Here is an 18,941-nt window from a genome sequence, read left to right as displayed (position 1 = left end):
TCTGCTCCACACTGATGGGTACTGTGGAGAATATTGAGAAGCCATTACATCTCCGAGTAAAAATGCATGTATTGCATCTTTTGGTGCTTTTATTGCACAAAAAGCAGTGATGTTAAACCCACATATTTTTAAGAAACTGTGAAATATAGAAAATATTTCACTGTTGCATGTGAAGTAGAGATTTTGTCACCACTGTGCAATGGTTTTACATTGTCCAGGCTACTAAGATTATGCAGTTTGAAGGACCAAGGCTATCGGAATTATGCAACAAAAAATGCAAACTATGGGGCACTTTTTCTGCCACATATAGAAATGATGTGGTAAGTTCAGTAAATCCATAATTACGCTGTAAACTCTGAAGCCAAAGAATCACATAAATCCCCTGAGCTCACCGTTGCCTATTGTTTTATCAGTAATTTATTTGTGACAGGTAAACAAAGCCTCAACATTTTAATTCCAGACAATGCCTATTGTTAGCTGCACCTTGCACAGCTTGCAATATAAAAAATATATAACAAGTACCTTGTCATTGCCATCTCAGACTTCTGGTGACATTTACAAATAACAAGGCCCAACATATCAGCAGAGCCTCTCAGTGGTAATATTGGACCATATTACACCGTAACACATTAAACATACTCTATATGTACTTAACTTAAAACCATTGTGTATATGCAAATAGATAAACCTCAAACTTAAAGAAGAGACAACTCATTTAGATGCTACCCATGTAAAAAAAAAAAAATAATACCAAAATAATTTACATTCGGTCCTCTCACTAGACAGCTTGAGGAATGCGGCCTAATGGCTATGTCAAAACATCAACAGAACATGAGTGTTCACAAGGAGTGGAGAAAATGAATGTTTGAGGCTTTTTTGGACTTTCTAAGCATCAACTAAGGAAGGAAATATGGTCTAGTGGCTAAGTGGTTGATCTTAGGAACTTGATTTGAAACTAGCTTGGCATTGACTGAAAATTGTGCAGTTCTTGGAAATCACTTAATCACAATATGCCTAAAATGTATATGTGTGAGATACTGGTGTGTTTGTGTAACAAAAAGATATAAGCCACCACTTGATGAATACAATACAATCTTGCATCATTTTCTATCACCTCCTATAACGGGCAACACTCTGTTGCTCTCAGGTTAGCTCCATGCTATAGTAATACCAACACATGCATGCTGTTACAATGTGAACAGGTACCCAGCTTATTATTCTCTGTGGTTACCCCTTCCTTTTGATCTGTTGGTGAGTCCACCTCATTTTGTGAGAGCTAGAAAGAAGCTCCTACGATTTCCTTTATCCCGGTTTATTCTTCACACCTCAAGTCTACTTCTCAATGTCTGTGGGAGCACTTTATTGGGCACATTGGGAGATTCCCCCACACACGTCTTCTTGTTCCCTGGAAGCATCATATCATCATGCTGCTTTTAATCAGAAAATACACTTTACCAGTAAGCCTTCAGAGCTTTCATTTCTGACATGCACAGGACTCGCTTGGTACCAACCCTCTTGCAGACATCCGATGCTTGTAGGTCAGGTGGACACTTTTTGAGCTCCAGCAGCGCTTGGTGTGTCAGGGGAGTGTATTGGTGAAGATAAAAGATCTGGCTTTAATGTAATTCTGCAGGAAAGAGCAAGCATGGACATATGTCTTTTCCATGCGTTAGCACATTAAACCCAAACCTATTTGCCTTCCAAACGTGTATTCTAATGTATCGGTTCCCAGTGTGCAAAATGGTAGCCCACCAACACTATTTAGTTAGCCCCCCCCCCGGAGTATGGATCTAGTTGTGCCCCTGCATTATCGAATGTTGGAGTTACTGAATATCAAGTCTGTCTAATCTTGATTCCACTTCACGTATATTTCTTCTACTAACCTACATTTTCTGCCCTTTTATCACACTCTTACTAGTTACTTTTTCATTCCTACTTTTCACTTTGCCACAGTTTTCTGTCCTTCTCTTCCTCCTCCTTTTTCCCTTTTCTGCCTTTCTATCTCTTGTTCAGGAACAAAGTCTAATGAGGCATATGTACCTGGCCCCCAAAATGAATGCTGGTGGATCCCATCTTCAACCAGCTGCTTAAATTAAGAAACAAGAGAGAGAGAGGTAGAGAAGAGAGAGAGAGAAAGAGAGAGAGTGTGTGTGTGTGTGTATAGTTTCACTGAAAAAACGACAGTTAAAGTGACGATATAGTTAGAGGTTGGAATGAGACACGAGCTAAAGTTTTTTTTAAAATGTGTTGAATCAACAACTGTAAGACCAGGAAGCAGCACAAGCTGATGTGTTAATGAATGATTCTTATTTTGAAAGTAGGAAGCACAGTGTCCTGGGTCGGAAAGACTGCTGCCGCATTGTATATGTGGAATTAAATTTGTGATGACAAACTTAAGTGTTTGAGTGGTATGGACAGAAGGATTATTAGGAATGTCAATCAGAGGCACTGCTACTCTCCACATGCCTCTAATTTATATCTTAATTAGATTAGAAACTTAGCACAACTGAATTGGTGAACCTCTTAATTTCAGACAGTCTGCATGCTTTTGGTAGCCAGCCAGAGCTAGCCTTTCCCCTGCGGAGGGTAGGACAAGAGGAGTGGGTTACCCCAAAAACCAATAAGGACAATCAGTGTACGTACAGTTTAAGGTCACACAGGCAGACATGGAAATGGCCAATAGGCAAACAAATTAGAAGCTTTCCGTCTTATCATCACATATAGTGGCCCTTCCTCTTTTCCTGTGTATTGCTTGGTATGCATTCAGTTTAGGCCACAAACTGTGCTCTTCCACTGGGGTTTGCTTCTCTTCGCACTCCACTAAATTCCTGTGGTCTGGCTTTCAGGCTGTAGGCTGTTATTCTTTTGTCAGGGTTGGCTCTGCTCTACAATAAAACAATGGCTAGACTTAAATGATTAGAACAGTGAACAAACGATGCACCTGGCATATTAGCGCAGGCATTTTATTCATTACAGGACACTGCTGGATATTGCCAAGTCTAAAATGACAAATTAGTTGAGATAAAATAGCATTGGCATGGCTCCCACCTCAGCAACAGAACAAATGCCTGCCCAGACACCGTTCGCAGCAGGTGCAGCATTTGGGCCGCAGGGGTTGGAAGCAGCAGTACGGTTCCTCCTTCGAAGCACAACAAATGCCTGTCAGGTGCAAATTGAGGAACCTGCAGAGGTGGTGGTATCCCTAAAGACCCCTTGCCCTCCACCCCACAACAGATCAATTGCCTGCATGGAGCCCAAGCCTGACCCAGTGTGACATGTGTGCCCTGCTTATAATTGGTGCAACAGGAGGCCCCCACCCACAACATTAGAAAAGCCTGCTGGGACCCCAATTCCTGCAGGCACACACTTGGCCCCTGGTGGTGTTGGGAAACCCCTAGCCTAGCACTATGAGGGACCATCAGTTGAGGGTGTCTCTCACCCCATCCCACCCCAGCAACAGATGAAGCAGAGCACACTTACTTACTGGAACCAGGATAGCACAAAGCAGGGAGCAACAGGCCATGAACAGGCCTAGGGAGACGCGACCATTCTCCCTTGTGCACATGCACAAAAAGTACCAAATGTAAGGTGTGGCAGTGGTGCTGGAAAGGGCTGTGAGTTTCTCGCTGTCCGTCTGCTTCCTGATACTTCAGTTGTGGACTTAGAGCCGTTGTTGCTTCCCTGTGATGCCAGGACGGGGTTGGACCCAAAGCATACAGACATTAAAAAAGACACCAGCCATCTTTTTTATTAACTGAATGTCTTTTAAATAGTAAAGATGTGTAAGGTCAATGCACTGTATTGAATTAATTGTATTTACAGTGATCACAGCTTCTTCAAAAAATCTTTTTTTGTGAAAATGTTTAGGTAGTAAGTCAGAGGAAAACAGGTTAAATCTTTCAGAATAGAGTAGTGTATTAGGACCATTGAAGAAAAAAAGCATTGCACATGAATAATTGGATCGTCATCCTTATTTAAGTGCAAAATGTGCCTTTTACAATTTGAAAAACGTGTTTCTGAATGTATTATAAAAAAACTTAACATTCGTTACATTAAAAGCTTAATATCATTTTGAATAGTCAAACATGACGCCTGCCCTTTAAATGCAGTTAGTGTGACCACTTTTTGGAGTTAGTTTCTCCGCATTGTAAAACTCCATTGACCGTGAGTCAGCGTCGGGTGCTTCTCTCTTTGGTCGCAAGGACATTGTAACTACAAAGATAAAATACTGTTGGACTCCGACTGGAAAACTTTCCCTATGAATAAGATTTTAGATGCCTCCTCAGTGACTAGAAAACGTGTTTTAATGCTGAATTCACATGAAGATAAACACAAAAAATGTAAACTGTTAACTAGCAGGAAAGCTCACGGTATATTCCTACACGGCGACGAAAGGGACCATTTGGGAGCAAACAACTCACCTTGACGAAAGTTTGACTATAGGGAGTTGTTCTTACTCCCCCGCCAGTTCGAGCGTTGAACTTTAATAAGCTCGGTTCCCCACGGAAACCATCCCAACACATTTGTAGGGAGTATTCCTTGAGAAGGGGTGCCTATTCCCTGCTCCTGGACCAAAGAGGTAGGGGTAGTACCCATTGGATCTTTTCTTCCTTGTGAAGTCCTGAAGGAAGCCGGGGTAATGATTAATTGAATCTTTTATTCGGCTGAAACATGTCGACGTTTGCTTGCAAAGTGGAGGGGTAGGTGATTCATTATAGTTTACCAAACCTTCATCCACTGGTCAAATTCTTGACCGTTTCCTTTTTACTCTGGGCAAGAGAGTCCAAAATTAAAGTTAGATTGAGGACATCCTTTGATCCACTTTTATATCACTATTTCTGCACCTTTATTCACATTTTGATCCTGTGTATTGTATTTTCTTTATGTGTTGTATTGTCTTCCCCCTCCCTATGGCTCCACCTCCAGCGTTGGCGAGCGCGGAGGTGAGTTAGCAGCCCTATGATGAAGCATGACACAGCTTGCTGTGTGTGAGGGCTGTTTTAGACACCTGGTTATTCTCCCCGGGACCTCAATAGATCATAGCGATCCAGCTTCAAGTGTCCTACTTCTTTGTTGTGTGTTTATGGCTTTATAGGAGGTCGAAGTGGGACATATATTCCTCCTACCCCTTTCTTTCTGTTTGTGTGGTTATTTTTTCATTGGAACCTGGCTAATATAGGTCCAAAGCAGGCCAAAGCTAAGAGTAACAAATTCCCAACACCTTTGTTAAAAGTTGCGAACAGACCTGCTAATTATAAACTGGCTTAAATGCATCAGTAATTCAGTCATAGAGTATGTCCAAATGAACATTAGCACTTGAGCAGTGCCATGAATCAAACAAGTGACCCCCTGCTTTCCCTGTGACGACATATAGCCTCCTGTACATAAACATCAAGGACCTCACCCCCAATAAAATGTGGTCCCATTGTCTTCAAATTGAAAAGCTTTAAAAAGATTTCAATTTTTTTTAGAAAACGTTTTCACTCTTTTCTACACAAACAGCATGCTTGAATGTATTTTTATGTGTCAAGTGTTAAAAGGTTTACTACAAATCATCCCTGAACACTTTTTTCACATTGTAAAAGACACACATGTTGTGCTAAAATAAGGCTGATGCTCAAAATATCCATGTGTAATGCGTGTTAAGTTTTTTTCTCTAGAGAACATAATGCAGTTTTCTAAAGATCGAACCTGTTTTTTCTCTCTCTGTTTTTATTACCAAAATATCTGTTCACTTAAAAGACGTTTTGAAAAAGGTATGATTTGTATAATTGCAATTAAATTGATATTCTGCTTTGAAATTATATGTCTGTAATATTCAAACAAGGTGCAATTTAGAAAAATGGTTGGCTGGGGTATTTTAACCGTTTATAGTATTATCGTTAGTAATGAATGCACAATTCCTGTGTTTTTTGGTTTCAACCAAGCGACTTAATCTTCCTTTTGATGAGTTGTTACAGGTTTAAATCAGTTAAAATTAAAAGGTGAAATACCTAAGCAATGTCCATAGTTGTCTTTGAATGTTGGTTCCACATGATAGAGCTGGTGTTTGTCATATGACTACTTACCTTCTGGTGTTAGTAATTTTCACTGCCAACCTTTTTGTTGGTTTTCTTCTTGACCAAATATGGGTGTTTTGCAGCTTATAGTCTTTCTGTTACTGTTGTGCATGAAACTACTGCTTGCGGTGTTTAAAGCATAACTCTATATTCATAATCATTGCACATTTTGCCTGTTCTCATATTTCTTTAAATTATGGTTTAAATGTGATATTTTTCCAAGAGTTATCTTGCCTTAAGTGTGTATTGTAACACATCAATAATCTTTGTCATTTGTCTTTACATGGTAGATTTAGGCCAGGTTTTTCTGAGTCGATTGGCTTCCTGGAATAACTTTTGATTGTCCATTGCCATGTTAGCTTATTCTCCTTCCTGGTCTTACATGTGTTGATTCATCTCCTATCTTCTGCTTCTAGACACACGTGATGCCCCAGCCTGTTTTTTTATGCTACCTGTCTCCCAAGTTGTGAATCCATCTCTGAGCTTCATACTTCTGTTCTTATTTTCTCCTACTGTACTGTAGTATAGTGTTTAGTTCTGTTGAAATGCGTAAATTTACGTCTGGATGAATTTTTCTTATGAGCCTCATACTGCTTTTTTCCCCTTCCTTCTACTGTATTTTGATGTGAATGTTGAGTTGTGTGTAAAGTGCCCAAATACTGCTGGCTGAAGGGTCTCTATATAAGATTTGTTAAATAAAATCAGTTGTGAAAATGTCTAGGTATGTGGGGAATTCAGCAAACTAATGCAACTTCTATTCTTGTTGGTAACCACAGAAAGTTGGTAATATATATAATAGTGTGTCTTCTGCTTGCAGCATCAAAGAGCAGTAGTTTTCATGTTTAACAGCTTATACTAAAATAGTGATCTCACAATTCAAGATTTTTTGGGTGGTTGCATCCCTGTGCTCTTGACAGAACACCTCACCTGGTAATTGTAGTAGTGGGCATCATCACTTGTCAGATAAAGCACCAATTTTATATGCCCTCTATGCATTCTTATGTTATGCTTCCCTTTTCACACTTCAGTTTATGTTAAGCTTTGCTGAGACACTCTGATAATTGCTTCCGTAACTAACGTTGGCCACCATGTTTTGATCATATACTTGCAGGTTCTGCTCCATACTATTGTAGCACTGTACACATGCAGCCGTTGGTTCCAGATACCAAAATGAAGCTGACGATGAATGGAATAGAGTCCATCGGTCCTATCTCTTTGTCAATTGGCGATACAGTTATAGAAGTGGAAGTTTCATCTGCTGATGGCAAGAAATCTCAGGTGTTGTGGCAAAATAAATATAATGTCTCTTTTTATCGTCACTCTATTCTTATCTTTGTATCCACTGGCATTTGCAACATCAGGCTTCTACTGCTGCGTTAGTTCATTTACGAAGGAAAATTAGATTTTTAATATATGAGGTTGGATTTCTATAACCACAAATACAAAATAACCTGTTTCAGATCCTGTCAAACAAATGAAAGGAAACTACCTATGGAAGAAGGAGCTTAAGCAGTGATTCTTGGAAAATATAGCCGAAAAACATATATGCTTGTTGGACCCAAATAGAGAATGAGAACGTTGTGGAGAAAAGTTATTATAGACGTAGGAAAAAACAATTAAGAATGCTCTTTATTTCTTTGAACATAAAATGGTCAGTAAGTTTAAGGGAACAGCAAACTCTGGAAGGCAAAAAAGGGAACACTAGTCTGAGAGTACCATTTGGTTTATAGCCTACTACATGTTTATCATGATCCATAAATCTGTGAGCTTGGCTAATGCAAATCCAGTGGGAAAAGCAGAAGGTGTCACTGTGGTCTTTCCAGCATCTCTTTCACTGTGCAGGCTAGGGAACCCCAAACTAAATAAATAGGGAGACTCACATTTACGCCATTACTCTATTCCAAGTGATATTTTAAATTGCATGTAGAATAGGGACTATTAATGCCTGGTGTTCTTAAGAAGAAACCCCCATGAGAACTAAAGGAAACAAAAATGCTGAACATTAAGACTAAAGGAGTTACTGTGACTTTAATTTCAGTAATAGTCATGGACTTCTGTTTTTATGATGAAGCACATGGTAGGTACTTTTGGCATTTGTCCAAAAATTAGAATGATTAAGTATAGGAAGAAAATTAATTAAGTGAAAGAGCTCATTTTTCAGCCTTCCATAAGCCATTACCTCCATATTGTTAAGCTGTCCTTCGGTATCCAGTGGTAACCTCTTGATTTTTTGAGACACAGCTTGCATTGGAGGCGGACAAGTCAGAAATCTTTCATACAAGAATGAAACGGAGATTTGATCCCTTTCCCAGAGCCAGAGAAATACCCAAGCCACTATTACACCACAGTTAAAAGTAAAGTTGTGTAAATAAGGGATTGAATACTGTGGGAGAATGAGGCCAGTCCTTTACAGGCCAAACTGGACTTGGCTCTTCTGCCAAAACTAAATTGAAGGCAGAGCCCTCCTGGCTATTTACCTCTAGTCAGGCCGTGGCCATTATTTCCTCTGCAGTGCATAGCTGGCATGTTGATGTTATTACATTATAACTGCTAATGATGAATGATGGTGTTTTGCCCACTAACATTCAGATTCATTTTGTTGCAGTATTTTAATATTTCAAATTAATTTATATTCTCACCTTACAGTTTCCGTTTGTGGAGTAATCTTGAGAAGTTCTAAGGCAAGTAACCTCTACAGCAGAAAGATTTCTAACCAGTTGCTTAGTGAAACTTAATTCTAGGGAAGCTACAGGTCACTGCTTCAACCAGGGAAAGCATATCAATAATAATTAAACATTTTATCAAACATTTATTAAGTAGGTTTTATAAGGAAGAAAGGGGGGAGGGGGGGTTCCAGGGTGGGCTTGGCAGAAGATAAAAGAAAAAGGAGAACAAAGAAAAACATAATATCATCACATTGGCAACCTGAGCAACATACAATGTCTCACGGTACAGTTATAAGAAGGAACATGGGAACATTAAGCAGGCAGATCATCATTGCGCATGAGTCATATGATCAGATATACATCTTAGAAACTCACCTTCACCCCCCTCCCCCAGACTCGCTGCTTGACAATGAAAGTTCCCCCAGTCGGGCTTGATGTACGGTGTCCGGCAGGTGGTAGTTGGGTTCACCCTTGCCCTATCCCTCTTGAAGTAGGTCTTGAAAGGTAGCCAAATATTCTCCAGTGTTTACATCCCGTCCAGAACGATCGTGGTTAAACATTCCATGGCATATTTATGCCACACCCTCGACTACCACAATGAAAGGCTCGGTGGATGAGAGTTTGGATTGAAATTCCGTGCCTGGCTCCCATTACTTTATACAAACCCAAGGGCGAATGTCAGGGTTCGGGAATTACTGCTTAGACTACTGGGTAGGGTGAAGGGGCTCGCCACAGGGTTGCCCGCTGTCCCCCTTGTTCGCTCTGGCATTGGAGCCCCTGGCAGTCACGGTCTGACGGGATTTGTCCAATGGGGTATAAAGGTAAGGGGCACTAATCATCTCGTATCGCTGTATGCAGACAACGCTTTATTTTATCTCAGGGCACCACAGTAGATGCAGGGAGAGCTCCTGCCATTCTTGATGACTTTGATGCGGTCTCAGGGATACGTTTGAACAGGAGAAAGTCGTTGTTGTTCCTTCAAGCGGCAGTGGTGGGAACCCCAATGAAGAACCTTCCAGACTTAGGCCTCCGGTGGGAACTGGCTAGATTCCGCTATTTCGGAATAAACGTTGCTCACTCAAAGAAAGTCAAAATGCAATTATAATATGTGCTGAGTGCTGGATTCCCTGTGGTCCTTGGTAACATTCTGGAAAAACCTGCTGCTGTCCCTCATGGGCAGGATTGCTGTTTCTAAAATAATGCTTCTCCTACGCTGCCTATATTTCATACAGCACTCCTTTTGCCCTCTTCCTGCATGGGGTTTCTGGAAATTAGACACCCTGCTTCCGTCACTGATCTGGGCGGCCAAACGTAGCAGGGTGTCAAGGACCACTTTGATGAGAAGCTATGAGGATGGAGGGTTGGAAGCACTGAGGTTGCAGCTCTATTACTTGGCAGCCATGATGCAGCATGAAATGAAATGAAAATAGGATTTCTAAAGCTCAACTCTTATCCGTAGGTATGTAGGTGCTGAACCTGGCTGAAAGACACTTTGTTTAAGAAGTCAAGAGAAAGTGGGCTAATTAGTGAATAGCCAGGCTTTTAAATGTTTCCTGAATTCCAATAAATGTATTTTCTTTTTTGAGTTCTGGGGGGAGGGAGTTCCACAGCCTCACTGCGCATGTTATGAAGCTCCTCCGACCCCAGTTGACTCGTTTGAAGAGTTCGTTTTAGGATGTGCCGTTGAAAGCGTTGTATCAGATAAGCTGGACCAAGGCCTGGTAAGGATTTGAGGGCTATGCAGAGAGCCTTGAACTGGATGTGCTTTCTAACGGGAAGCCAGTGTAGCTTGACCAGGGCTTGAGATGCAGATTAATTCGAGTAATGCCCGGCAGTAATCCTGCTGCCGCGTTTTGCAGCATGTGCAGCTTCTTCAGAAAGCTTTTTTGAATATTGGTGAAAAGTGCATTGAAGTAATCCAATTTGTAGGGAAGTAGAGCCGTAACTACAGTTTTTGCAAGGTCATTGGAACATAGGGCAAGACTTTTCTAAGAATTTTCAAAATCTGAAAGCAGGACGATGTGATATGATTTATCTGACCTTCGAAGGATAGTTTAGTATCAAAGATTACTCCCAATTTTTTACTTTGCTACTTGGAGTGGGCAGAGTTTTTGAGGCCACCAATTAGGAGACCAAAAGGAAGGGTTATTACCAAACAACAGAACCTCAATTTTTGAGGAATTACATTTCAAGCAATTGTTCTGCATCCATTTGCCGATGGTGGAGCAGGCAGTCATGAAATTGAACTGCCGTGGCTTCTGTTACTTGCCACTGACACAATGATCTGCAGCTAGATGGTTGGCGAAAGGCTGTAATTGGGAAAAACGGCATCTGACAGGGACTGTGGGTGCTGGGGACCTTTCGGTATTATTGATGGAGAGCTCAGGTGTGACCGACCCTATGTGGTCAGGCAGATGGCCAGAGTGTGGCAGCAATTAGTAAACGTAGTGCTGCGTAGAGTACCCTTTCATAGGGAATTGAAAGTATGTATACTTACCCCGATTCGGCACAATATGACTTATCAAACATGGCGGGAGGGAAGTTGTGATAACCGGGGGAGACCTGTACCCGGGTGTGAGACCTTTATCTCCTTTGAGGATGCCCAGACTGAATTTGGCGTGGGTCCTGGCCACTTCTTACAATATGCGGGCCTGGCTGAGTTTGCTAGGCAGACCTGAGGGACCTTCCCGGCGGCCCCTCCAGAACGGGGAGACACTTGGTATGACTACTGTATAAGCCATAGGGGTGGATGTTGCCCACAGGCCATTGTGAGCTCGGAAGGCCTGGGACAGGGTTTTGGGTGAACCTATGATGGATGAGGTATGGGTAAGAGTGCGCGCACTCTCACTCGAACAGTCTCTGGTAATGCGCGGTTCAAGCTCATTTAATCCTAATTTCCTTCATCACACTTTTATGATGCCATTAGCTGCCTGTATCCTGATTGAACTTCTTCCTGTACCCATTGTAGTTTTGTGGGGGCGGACTTAAGCACTTGACTTGCCCCTTGATGCATGCCTACTGGACTCGGGTAGTGGTGAAATATTATGCGAACCACGGTGCTGCGCGGTGTCCTCATGCCCCAGTTCTGCTTGTTGGGTAATATGGTGAGACCCAAGGCAAGAAAATGGATTACAAATTCCTACAATTAGCACTGGTGCTGGCTAAGAGGCGGGTCGCAATTGTGTGGATGGGGCAGCTAGACCCATTGCTGGAGTGCTGTGCGAAGAATGTGATGGAATGGTCCCTCGCAGAGGAGATATATATGAGGTGTATTAGACCAGACGAGAAGCTTCAGGAGAATGTGGAAGTGTGGATGACACTGTGAGGATTGTTTTCTGACCCCTGTGGGTGATCTTAGTGATGAGGATGCTGATTCTGAAGCTTAAAGATGTGATAGATCGCTCATGACTCAACACCACCCCCTTTCTGTTGAGTTGCCTATGAGCTGCATCTCCCAGTTTTTCCAATGTTTTTTTGCTAATTAATGCTTGTATTTGAACCTGCTTTGCGTAGAACTGTCCCTTAATTGATGTGTCTGACTTTGACCGATACAATAATACTGTACGATTATCTTCTTGCACCTACGTATTTACATAATGTTAATGTAATGTTGTTTCTACAACATGTTGATAAATAAAGAAAAGTTTCAACAACAAAAAAATCTTGTTTAATTTACTAAGAAGGAACAGGCCATATTTGTTATCATGGATGTGAACTTTCACTGGTATGTTTTTTAAACGCCTCATTTTTTGCGTAGGTGTATCAGATTTTGGTCACTCGTCTCCAGCTGCCGTGTTTCATCTCGTTTGTAGATATCAAAGATAAAATGGCATATGAATGTCCAGTGTCTCTTACTGCATTTTACAGACCAGTCTCTATAAGAGGAAGGTAAGAAAGATTTCCATAGTCTTTTATAAATTTCTGTTTGCATTTATTAAGAAATATGTCAACATCAAGGGCCTTATTCATGTTTTAGATTATTTATTGCTTATCATAACTAATAGTACATGAAGTGTATTATTACAATTGTAATTACAAGAGATGCACTCCAAATCTAACTTGCATGAATGCTCTCCTATCTTTGCCTTTTCTGATTGCCATCTTAGTGGCTGGTGGCGTAGTGGAATAATGAGTCCATTGCAGGGGCCTGTGTTCGACATCATGGTCACAGGTTCTAATCCCGGCGGGTTAACTCAGCCTTTTATCCATCTGAGGTCGAGATAAAATGAGTACCATTGAGTTGGGTAACAATAAACATCTGTTCTTCAGCTCCAAGATACCTCCGGGTGAACGTGTGCTTTACAAATACACATGTTATGTTATGATATGTTATGTTAATGGAAAACTGGGAGAAGATGACAGTAGTACAGAGAAGATAACATGGTACCAAATGAGGGAATGGGAACCAGAGAACATCAGTATTGCCCCCACTGGCAAGACAGAGCTGGGTGGGGGGCACCGCACAATAGTATATAGCACGGAAGGATAGGGCCAGTCAAAAAGGGCAATGTTTACAGATGGTTGATAAAAGGAGGGCTGTGTCTGAAGGGATTGACACAGACGAGAAGGGAGGCGGAATACAATAAGGATAGTGCTAGACCTGGAAGAGTAGTGTCAAAGTGGTGCCAGACAGAACCACCCAGGGTTTTGGGTCAAGAAAGAGAACTGAGCAGGACAGAAGAGACATGCAGAGATTCCACTTTTTCCTCTCCCACCTCACCCTGTTACCTTAAAAAAAGTAAAATGTGAAAGAATCCGAAGAGTGAAATTATATAGGGGGTGCCCACTTTAGGCTATTCCAATTACTATAGTAATATCATTTGAGCCCTTAGAGTCGGTGCACCTTGATTCCCCACTGTATCTCGCCAAAGGGATGCCCTGGCTAAATTTTCTAATTCAGTTTAAAAAAAGAAAACACTGCATGAAGCCAGACACCCAGTCATGAGCATCTTTGAATACTGCGAAACTCAGCTGTTACGGAACCTGTTAATGTCTACACTTAATAAATGGAGGGCCCTCCGACATGTAATAAGACAGCTCAGGAATAGGGAAACCAAATACAGCTGGGCTTTCCCTTTTGCTCTTGTCTTGTGCTTGGATGTGAAGGTTCATGTGATTAGATATCCCAAATATGGAAGAGAAATTCTGGAACCTTGGCTCAAGATCTCCCAGTTCGCAACAAGACATGTACAAACTAAAAACACAGCCGGGGGGGACTCTGTGGTTACCACCAAACTAGAGCTCTTTGTTATAGGTTGGCACCACTCTTCATTATCCAGTCCTTCAAACAACCTAACAATTCAATACAGTCCTTCAAACAACCTAACAATGCATTACAGTACAATAGGAGAATACAGTGAAAGCACTGAATGTTCTCTTACATTTCAAATTATATTATTGCAGTATTATTACGGTGAATAGAGAACCAGACCTTCAAAGTATTAACTGTTATAAAGGGCAGATCAATAATTTCCATGAGGGGGAAGTGTACCTAATGTAGACTTTACATGTTCCCTCATTAACATCTTTTTGATAAGTAACTATTGTTTAGGATAGGTTGACATAATTAAATGGAAGATACCCAGTAAAAGTACTCCCTTTGATAGTTATGGGGCCAATCCTGGTCGCTTTACTTATCACACGACTTGGACAAGGATTATACCTGATCTCTGATGCTGACCAATACTGGAAACTGATTTCAAAATAGTTTCTGAAGCCTCTTAGATTATAGATGTGGTATATCCTTTTCACACCCATTGATGGGGCATGGTGGAAGTTTTGTGGCCCAAATATTCTCTGTTTCTCCTTTTCCCGTAGAGCAGTCTTCCCGTGATTAACTGTTGATTCCCGTTTTTGGGGAGCAGTCCGTGTATTGATGTTCCTTATTGTCCACAAATTACCGTGACCATTATCTCCAATGGAAGTTGCATCTTTTTGTCTTTTTATTAACAGTGACACTGAGAACTGTAAGAAGGGGCTGCATTTAGATTTCATCGTGTCTTCCCCATCATGTAGACTGTTTACAACTTCCTTCCCAGTCATTTCTATCCAATGTCTCCTGGTTATCTTAGGGCTTTTAATTCTTGGAGATTGTGACATTTCCTGTGATAGTCTCTTCAGCAAGGTTATTTCTGCATGGGAGTTAGAATAGATATCAGCATGCACCACCCCTACATCCCTTCCACCGCCCCACTACAAATGGTCATGTGAGAAATTGGAGGTATTATACTAGCAAGCAATTAACATTTAAACAGCTTAAAGATGGGACAGGCCATTCCCACATTTGATGCACTTGGGTCTGGGACACTCTGATCCAGTGGGATGAAGGAGGATCAGCGTAGGTAGTGACAATACATCCATTGGTGTTACAGCGTCTGGGGTGTGAGTGTGTTTTGGCAGCATGTCCGTGTGGATGGGGCCTTAATCATTTTGGCCAGTAATCAAGGGTAAACTGATGTTCTCTGCTGTTTCGGTGAGTGCTAGTGGTTCATTGCGGTGGCGCAACTAGTCTTGAACTTTGGGGAGGGGGGGCTTAATACACCAAGGAATAGGACAGGGCTAACACACCAAGGGATAGGGTGGAGGTGGAGTTAACATACCAAGCAATGGAGGCAGGGTCATCCACATCGCTAATCTGATAAGAACTGAGAATGTATCCATTAATTTACCACTGAGTCGTTCTTGCATTTTCCCACTTAGCCTTCTGCGGTCCTGTAGGACTGCCACGCTAACTGCCAAACGCTTGCAAGGACCTGGCAGAAAACGACACTTGCTATGTCCTCCTAAAATGGTCTTTCAAGGATTATCCCAGTGCAAATCTTCAAGGGTTTGTTTAAGGAAGTAACCAACACCAAAATCTTGTCTTATTACAGTAATCCGGAGATTTAATGTAACAAAAAAACCTGTGTACAGGCTTTAACACAGTGTAATGAGAAGCCACCCTTAAAAGTCCTATTGGCTTTAACATATGATTCGCTCAATAAGTCAGGCCTACTGCGCCTGTAGTAATTTTTCATAATAAACTAATGGAACCAATGGCATTGGACATTGGCTCATTAAGAAAAAGTAATCAATCTTAAAACCTTATCTTTAGCTCATCACCAGTCTTAAAACCTTATCAATAGCTCATCACCAAAACCACCTTAGACGTACCATAACAAGCATAAACTTTCTCACAAAGCAGGCATCAGGCAAAGAGTCAGAAAAATGACTAATACCTATAAAATTACTGTATGCAGAACTCCTTAGGAAGGTCAAACAAGGACTGTTACAGTCAAATCTTCGACCCCAGGGTTTTATTCAATGTGGCAACCAATACTGAAACCATTGCCTGCTGCAGTAGTTTGTAAGAATCCATGTAACACGGTATGTGTCTGCAGGCATGTACTACACAATGTTATAACAATCCTCCCTTAATGCAACCACCCATAACATTTTAGACTTATGGCCTCCAACAAAACTTTTCCAATAACGCATATCTATATATTTTAAAGTATTAACAATTTCTACTCAGGGTGTTGTCCACCACTTTGCTCACTATTGTACCTCTCCTCTCATTGATGCTATTATGCTTCCAAAGTATGCTGGACCCCTCGTCTCTCCTCTGTGTACTGACCGGCTTCTCTCTCCCTCACCATCATACCCACACTTTCTCTTAGGGTGGCACTTTCTCAATGTGCCATTTGTTCTCTCTAAAAGTTTCCACCATGGAGATGCTGTTCTCTTGTTTTCAGAATGTGCTTTCCTGTCACACTCATGGCTGTCTCCTAGGGCGTTGCCCTCTGAAAAGGAATATTGCCCATGCTGTGACTGCTACATCCAGCTCCTCATCAGGGTAGCATTCTCTCCTTTCAAGGTGCCCTGTCATTTTGACCATGCTGCTATCTCTTTGGATGCTCCCTCTCCTCAGGCGATGTTTTCATCTCTGAATTCCCCACCATCCCTCAATAAAATACACATACACCTGAGGTGCTGCTGTTACTTTGAGCTCTGCCCAATGCCTCTTGGATACCGCTCCACCTAAGGAAATCCTCTCGTGGTGCTGTATTTCATAAGTGATGAGCATTCTCTGGGAAATCCTTTGCAGGGTGCTACTTTTTTATATATTTATGGTGCTGCTCTATCTCGGGGTACTGTCCGCTCCATGTGAAACCTCTCTTGGGATGCAGATTTATCTGTTATCTCTTCCTAGTAACACCTCTCTCAGTGCATTGTTCATATTTCTATTACTTCTTTCCAAGTGTGTTGCTGCCCTCTCACTCTGGTGTTCTTTCTCAAGTACTGCCTTTTCCATGTGAAATCCCTATCAGGGTATACGGTTCAGTCTACCTTCTCAGAGTGCTGATGTCGCTTGATGATATCGCACTTTCTTAGGTACCACCCTGTCTCTACTGCCTTTAGGCTGCTCTCCCGTCAATCTGCTTCCCCTCAAAATACTGTTCAATTTGTCTACTCAATGTGCTGCCTTAACTCATCCTTGAAAATCCTCTCTCTCTCTAGGTGCAGCTTTCTCTAAGTGTACAGATCTGTGACGCTGATAATCCCCTCAATTCACTACTGTCCCTTTGAGATATTGATACAGGTTGCCTGTGAAACCCTTCTCAGGCTACCGTGCAGGCTTCCTGCTTAGGGTACTGCTTTGTGTGCCACTGCCCTCTCCTGTAATATACCTTATGTTGCTATCCCCTCTCTCTGAAACCCCTCAGGGTACTGTTCTGTCTTCTCTTTTTCTGTGCTGCCTTTTCTCAGTGTACTTCCAATTCTGTGGAATGCCTCTCTAGAAGCAGCTGTCTCTTACAGTGTTTCTCCATCCTAGGGGTAGTTCTCAGTACACTATTGTTACTGGAAGGTGTTACATTCTTAGGGTGCTGCTGCCGGCTATCTTTTGTGCTGTTTGTCAGGATGCTTCTACTTCCTTCTGAAACACCTCTCAGGTCACTGTTCTTTCTTCCTGTCAGGGTGCTTCACTTTCTCATAGTCCTGTGTCCTCTGCTACCTTGCCTATTTCTGTCCTTTCCATCTGCAACTCTTATGTTACAGTTCCCTTCATGCCACTGCTGGTCTCTCAAATGCACTCAGCTTGCTCTTTCTTTCTACATATATCTGTGCAATGTTATCTATTTGATCCTTATTTGTCCATCGATAGCACTGTTTCACACAGTTCCGCTTTCATGCAGTGAGCTTTGTGTCGCAAAACTGTCACTGTTCTGATTATGTCTTACAATAAGGATCGATTTGTTATGACTCTGGCCCATTCCTAAACTCAACTAACCTTTTATTTATGCAAAACAATTGTGTGATTTACAAAAATCTAACACGCTCTTTTCACATTCTATTTGTAAATCTGTTTCTTTTCTTTTTTGTTTTTGACCTTGTAATTCTCCATCCCTTAGCACTGCCCTCCTCTTTCCATGCTTTGGCTATGTCTGGCTACCCATCTCAGGACCGTGTTTCTCCTCCCTTCCACTGGTCCACTCCCTACCCCTCCCTTGGCATTGTCTCTGTGTCTATCCCTAGTCTCTACCCAGTGCAATGCTCACCTATCCACCCATCCTTTGTTCTTGTCTGCCCATTCATCCATTCACTTTGTCTACCATTCATCCCTACGTTTTGCCTCTCAGCCTCTGCTTTGGCCCTCACTTTCCACCTTTTGGCCTATCTCTCCATCCATTCCTTGATCTTGTCTCTAAAGTATGCCTTTGTCTTGCTCTCAACACCAGTGTATCTCTCATTCCATGTTTTACCACTAGTCTCGGTCTCTCCTCACATCCCACGCCCTGACTCTCACCCCTTACATTTTCCTTCCGCCAATACTTTGGCTCTGTTTTTCCTATCTTTAGCATGTTTGTCTACCCATTCTTTCACTATTTTTCTCCAATGGTTGCTAGTATCGCCATACTCCTACAGCCTTTCTGTCCATCCCTGGTTTTCCCAGCTATCCAGTGCCTCCAAACTTCTTTTGCTCTTACCCTCCCTTGTATCCAACCATTCCATGCCCCTCCATCATTCCATCATATCCCTCTGCCCTTGTATCTAACCATTCCATGCTTGTGCCACACCGGTGCCACCTGTCTTCTGTCTGCTGCCTGTCTCTTTTCCCTCCACTCACCACTTGGCTTTGAAGCTTCAGACAATTCACATTTTAAATGAAGGTCAGAGATGATTTTGTTGCCAAATGTAAGAGACCTGAACACTAAATTCTGATATCCTATAACAA

The 18,941-nt window shown here is 41.9% G+C and overlaps 1 protein-coding gene across 1 annotated transcript in view; it reads left to right on the top strand.

The window, feature by feature from the left end:
* LOC146821513 (uncharacterized) overlaps positions 1 to 18,941 on the top strand; it is a 436,639-nt gene that overhangs the window by 111,660 nt on the left and 306,038 nt on the right. The window contains exons 3-4 of the mRNA XM_085612507.1: positions 7,171 to 7,337; positions 12,483 to 12,613. Of these exons, the coding sequence (XP_085468633.1) occupies positions 7,171 to 7,337; positions 12,483 to 12,613 (298 nt within the window). The remainder of the gene's footprint in view (positions 1 to 7,170; positions 7,338 to 12,482; positions 12,614 to 18,941) is intronic.

The sequence above is a fragment of the Triturus cristatus genome, chromosome 6 (assembly GCF_964204655.1).
Source record: "Triturus cristatus chromosome 6, aTriCri1.1, whole genome shotgun sequence".
Taxonomy (NCBI): domain Eukaryota; kingdom Metazoa; phylum Chordata; class Amphibia; order Caudata; family Salamandridae; genus Triturus; species Triturus cristatus.
The sequence above is the reverse complement of the archived record's forward strand: the minus strand, read 5'-3'. Positions and strand labels throughout refer to the sequence as shown.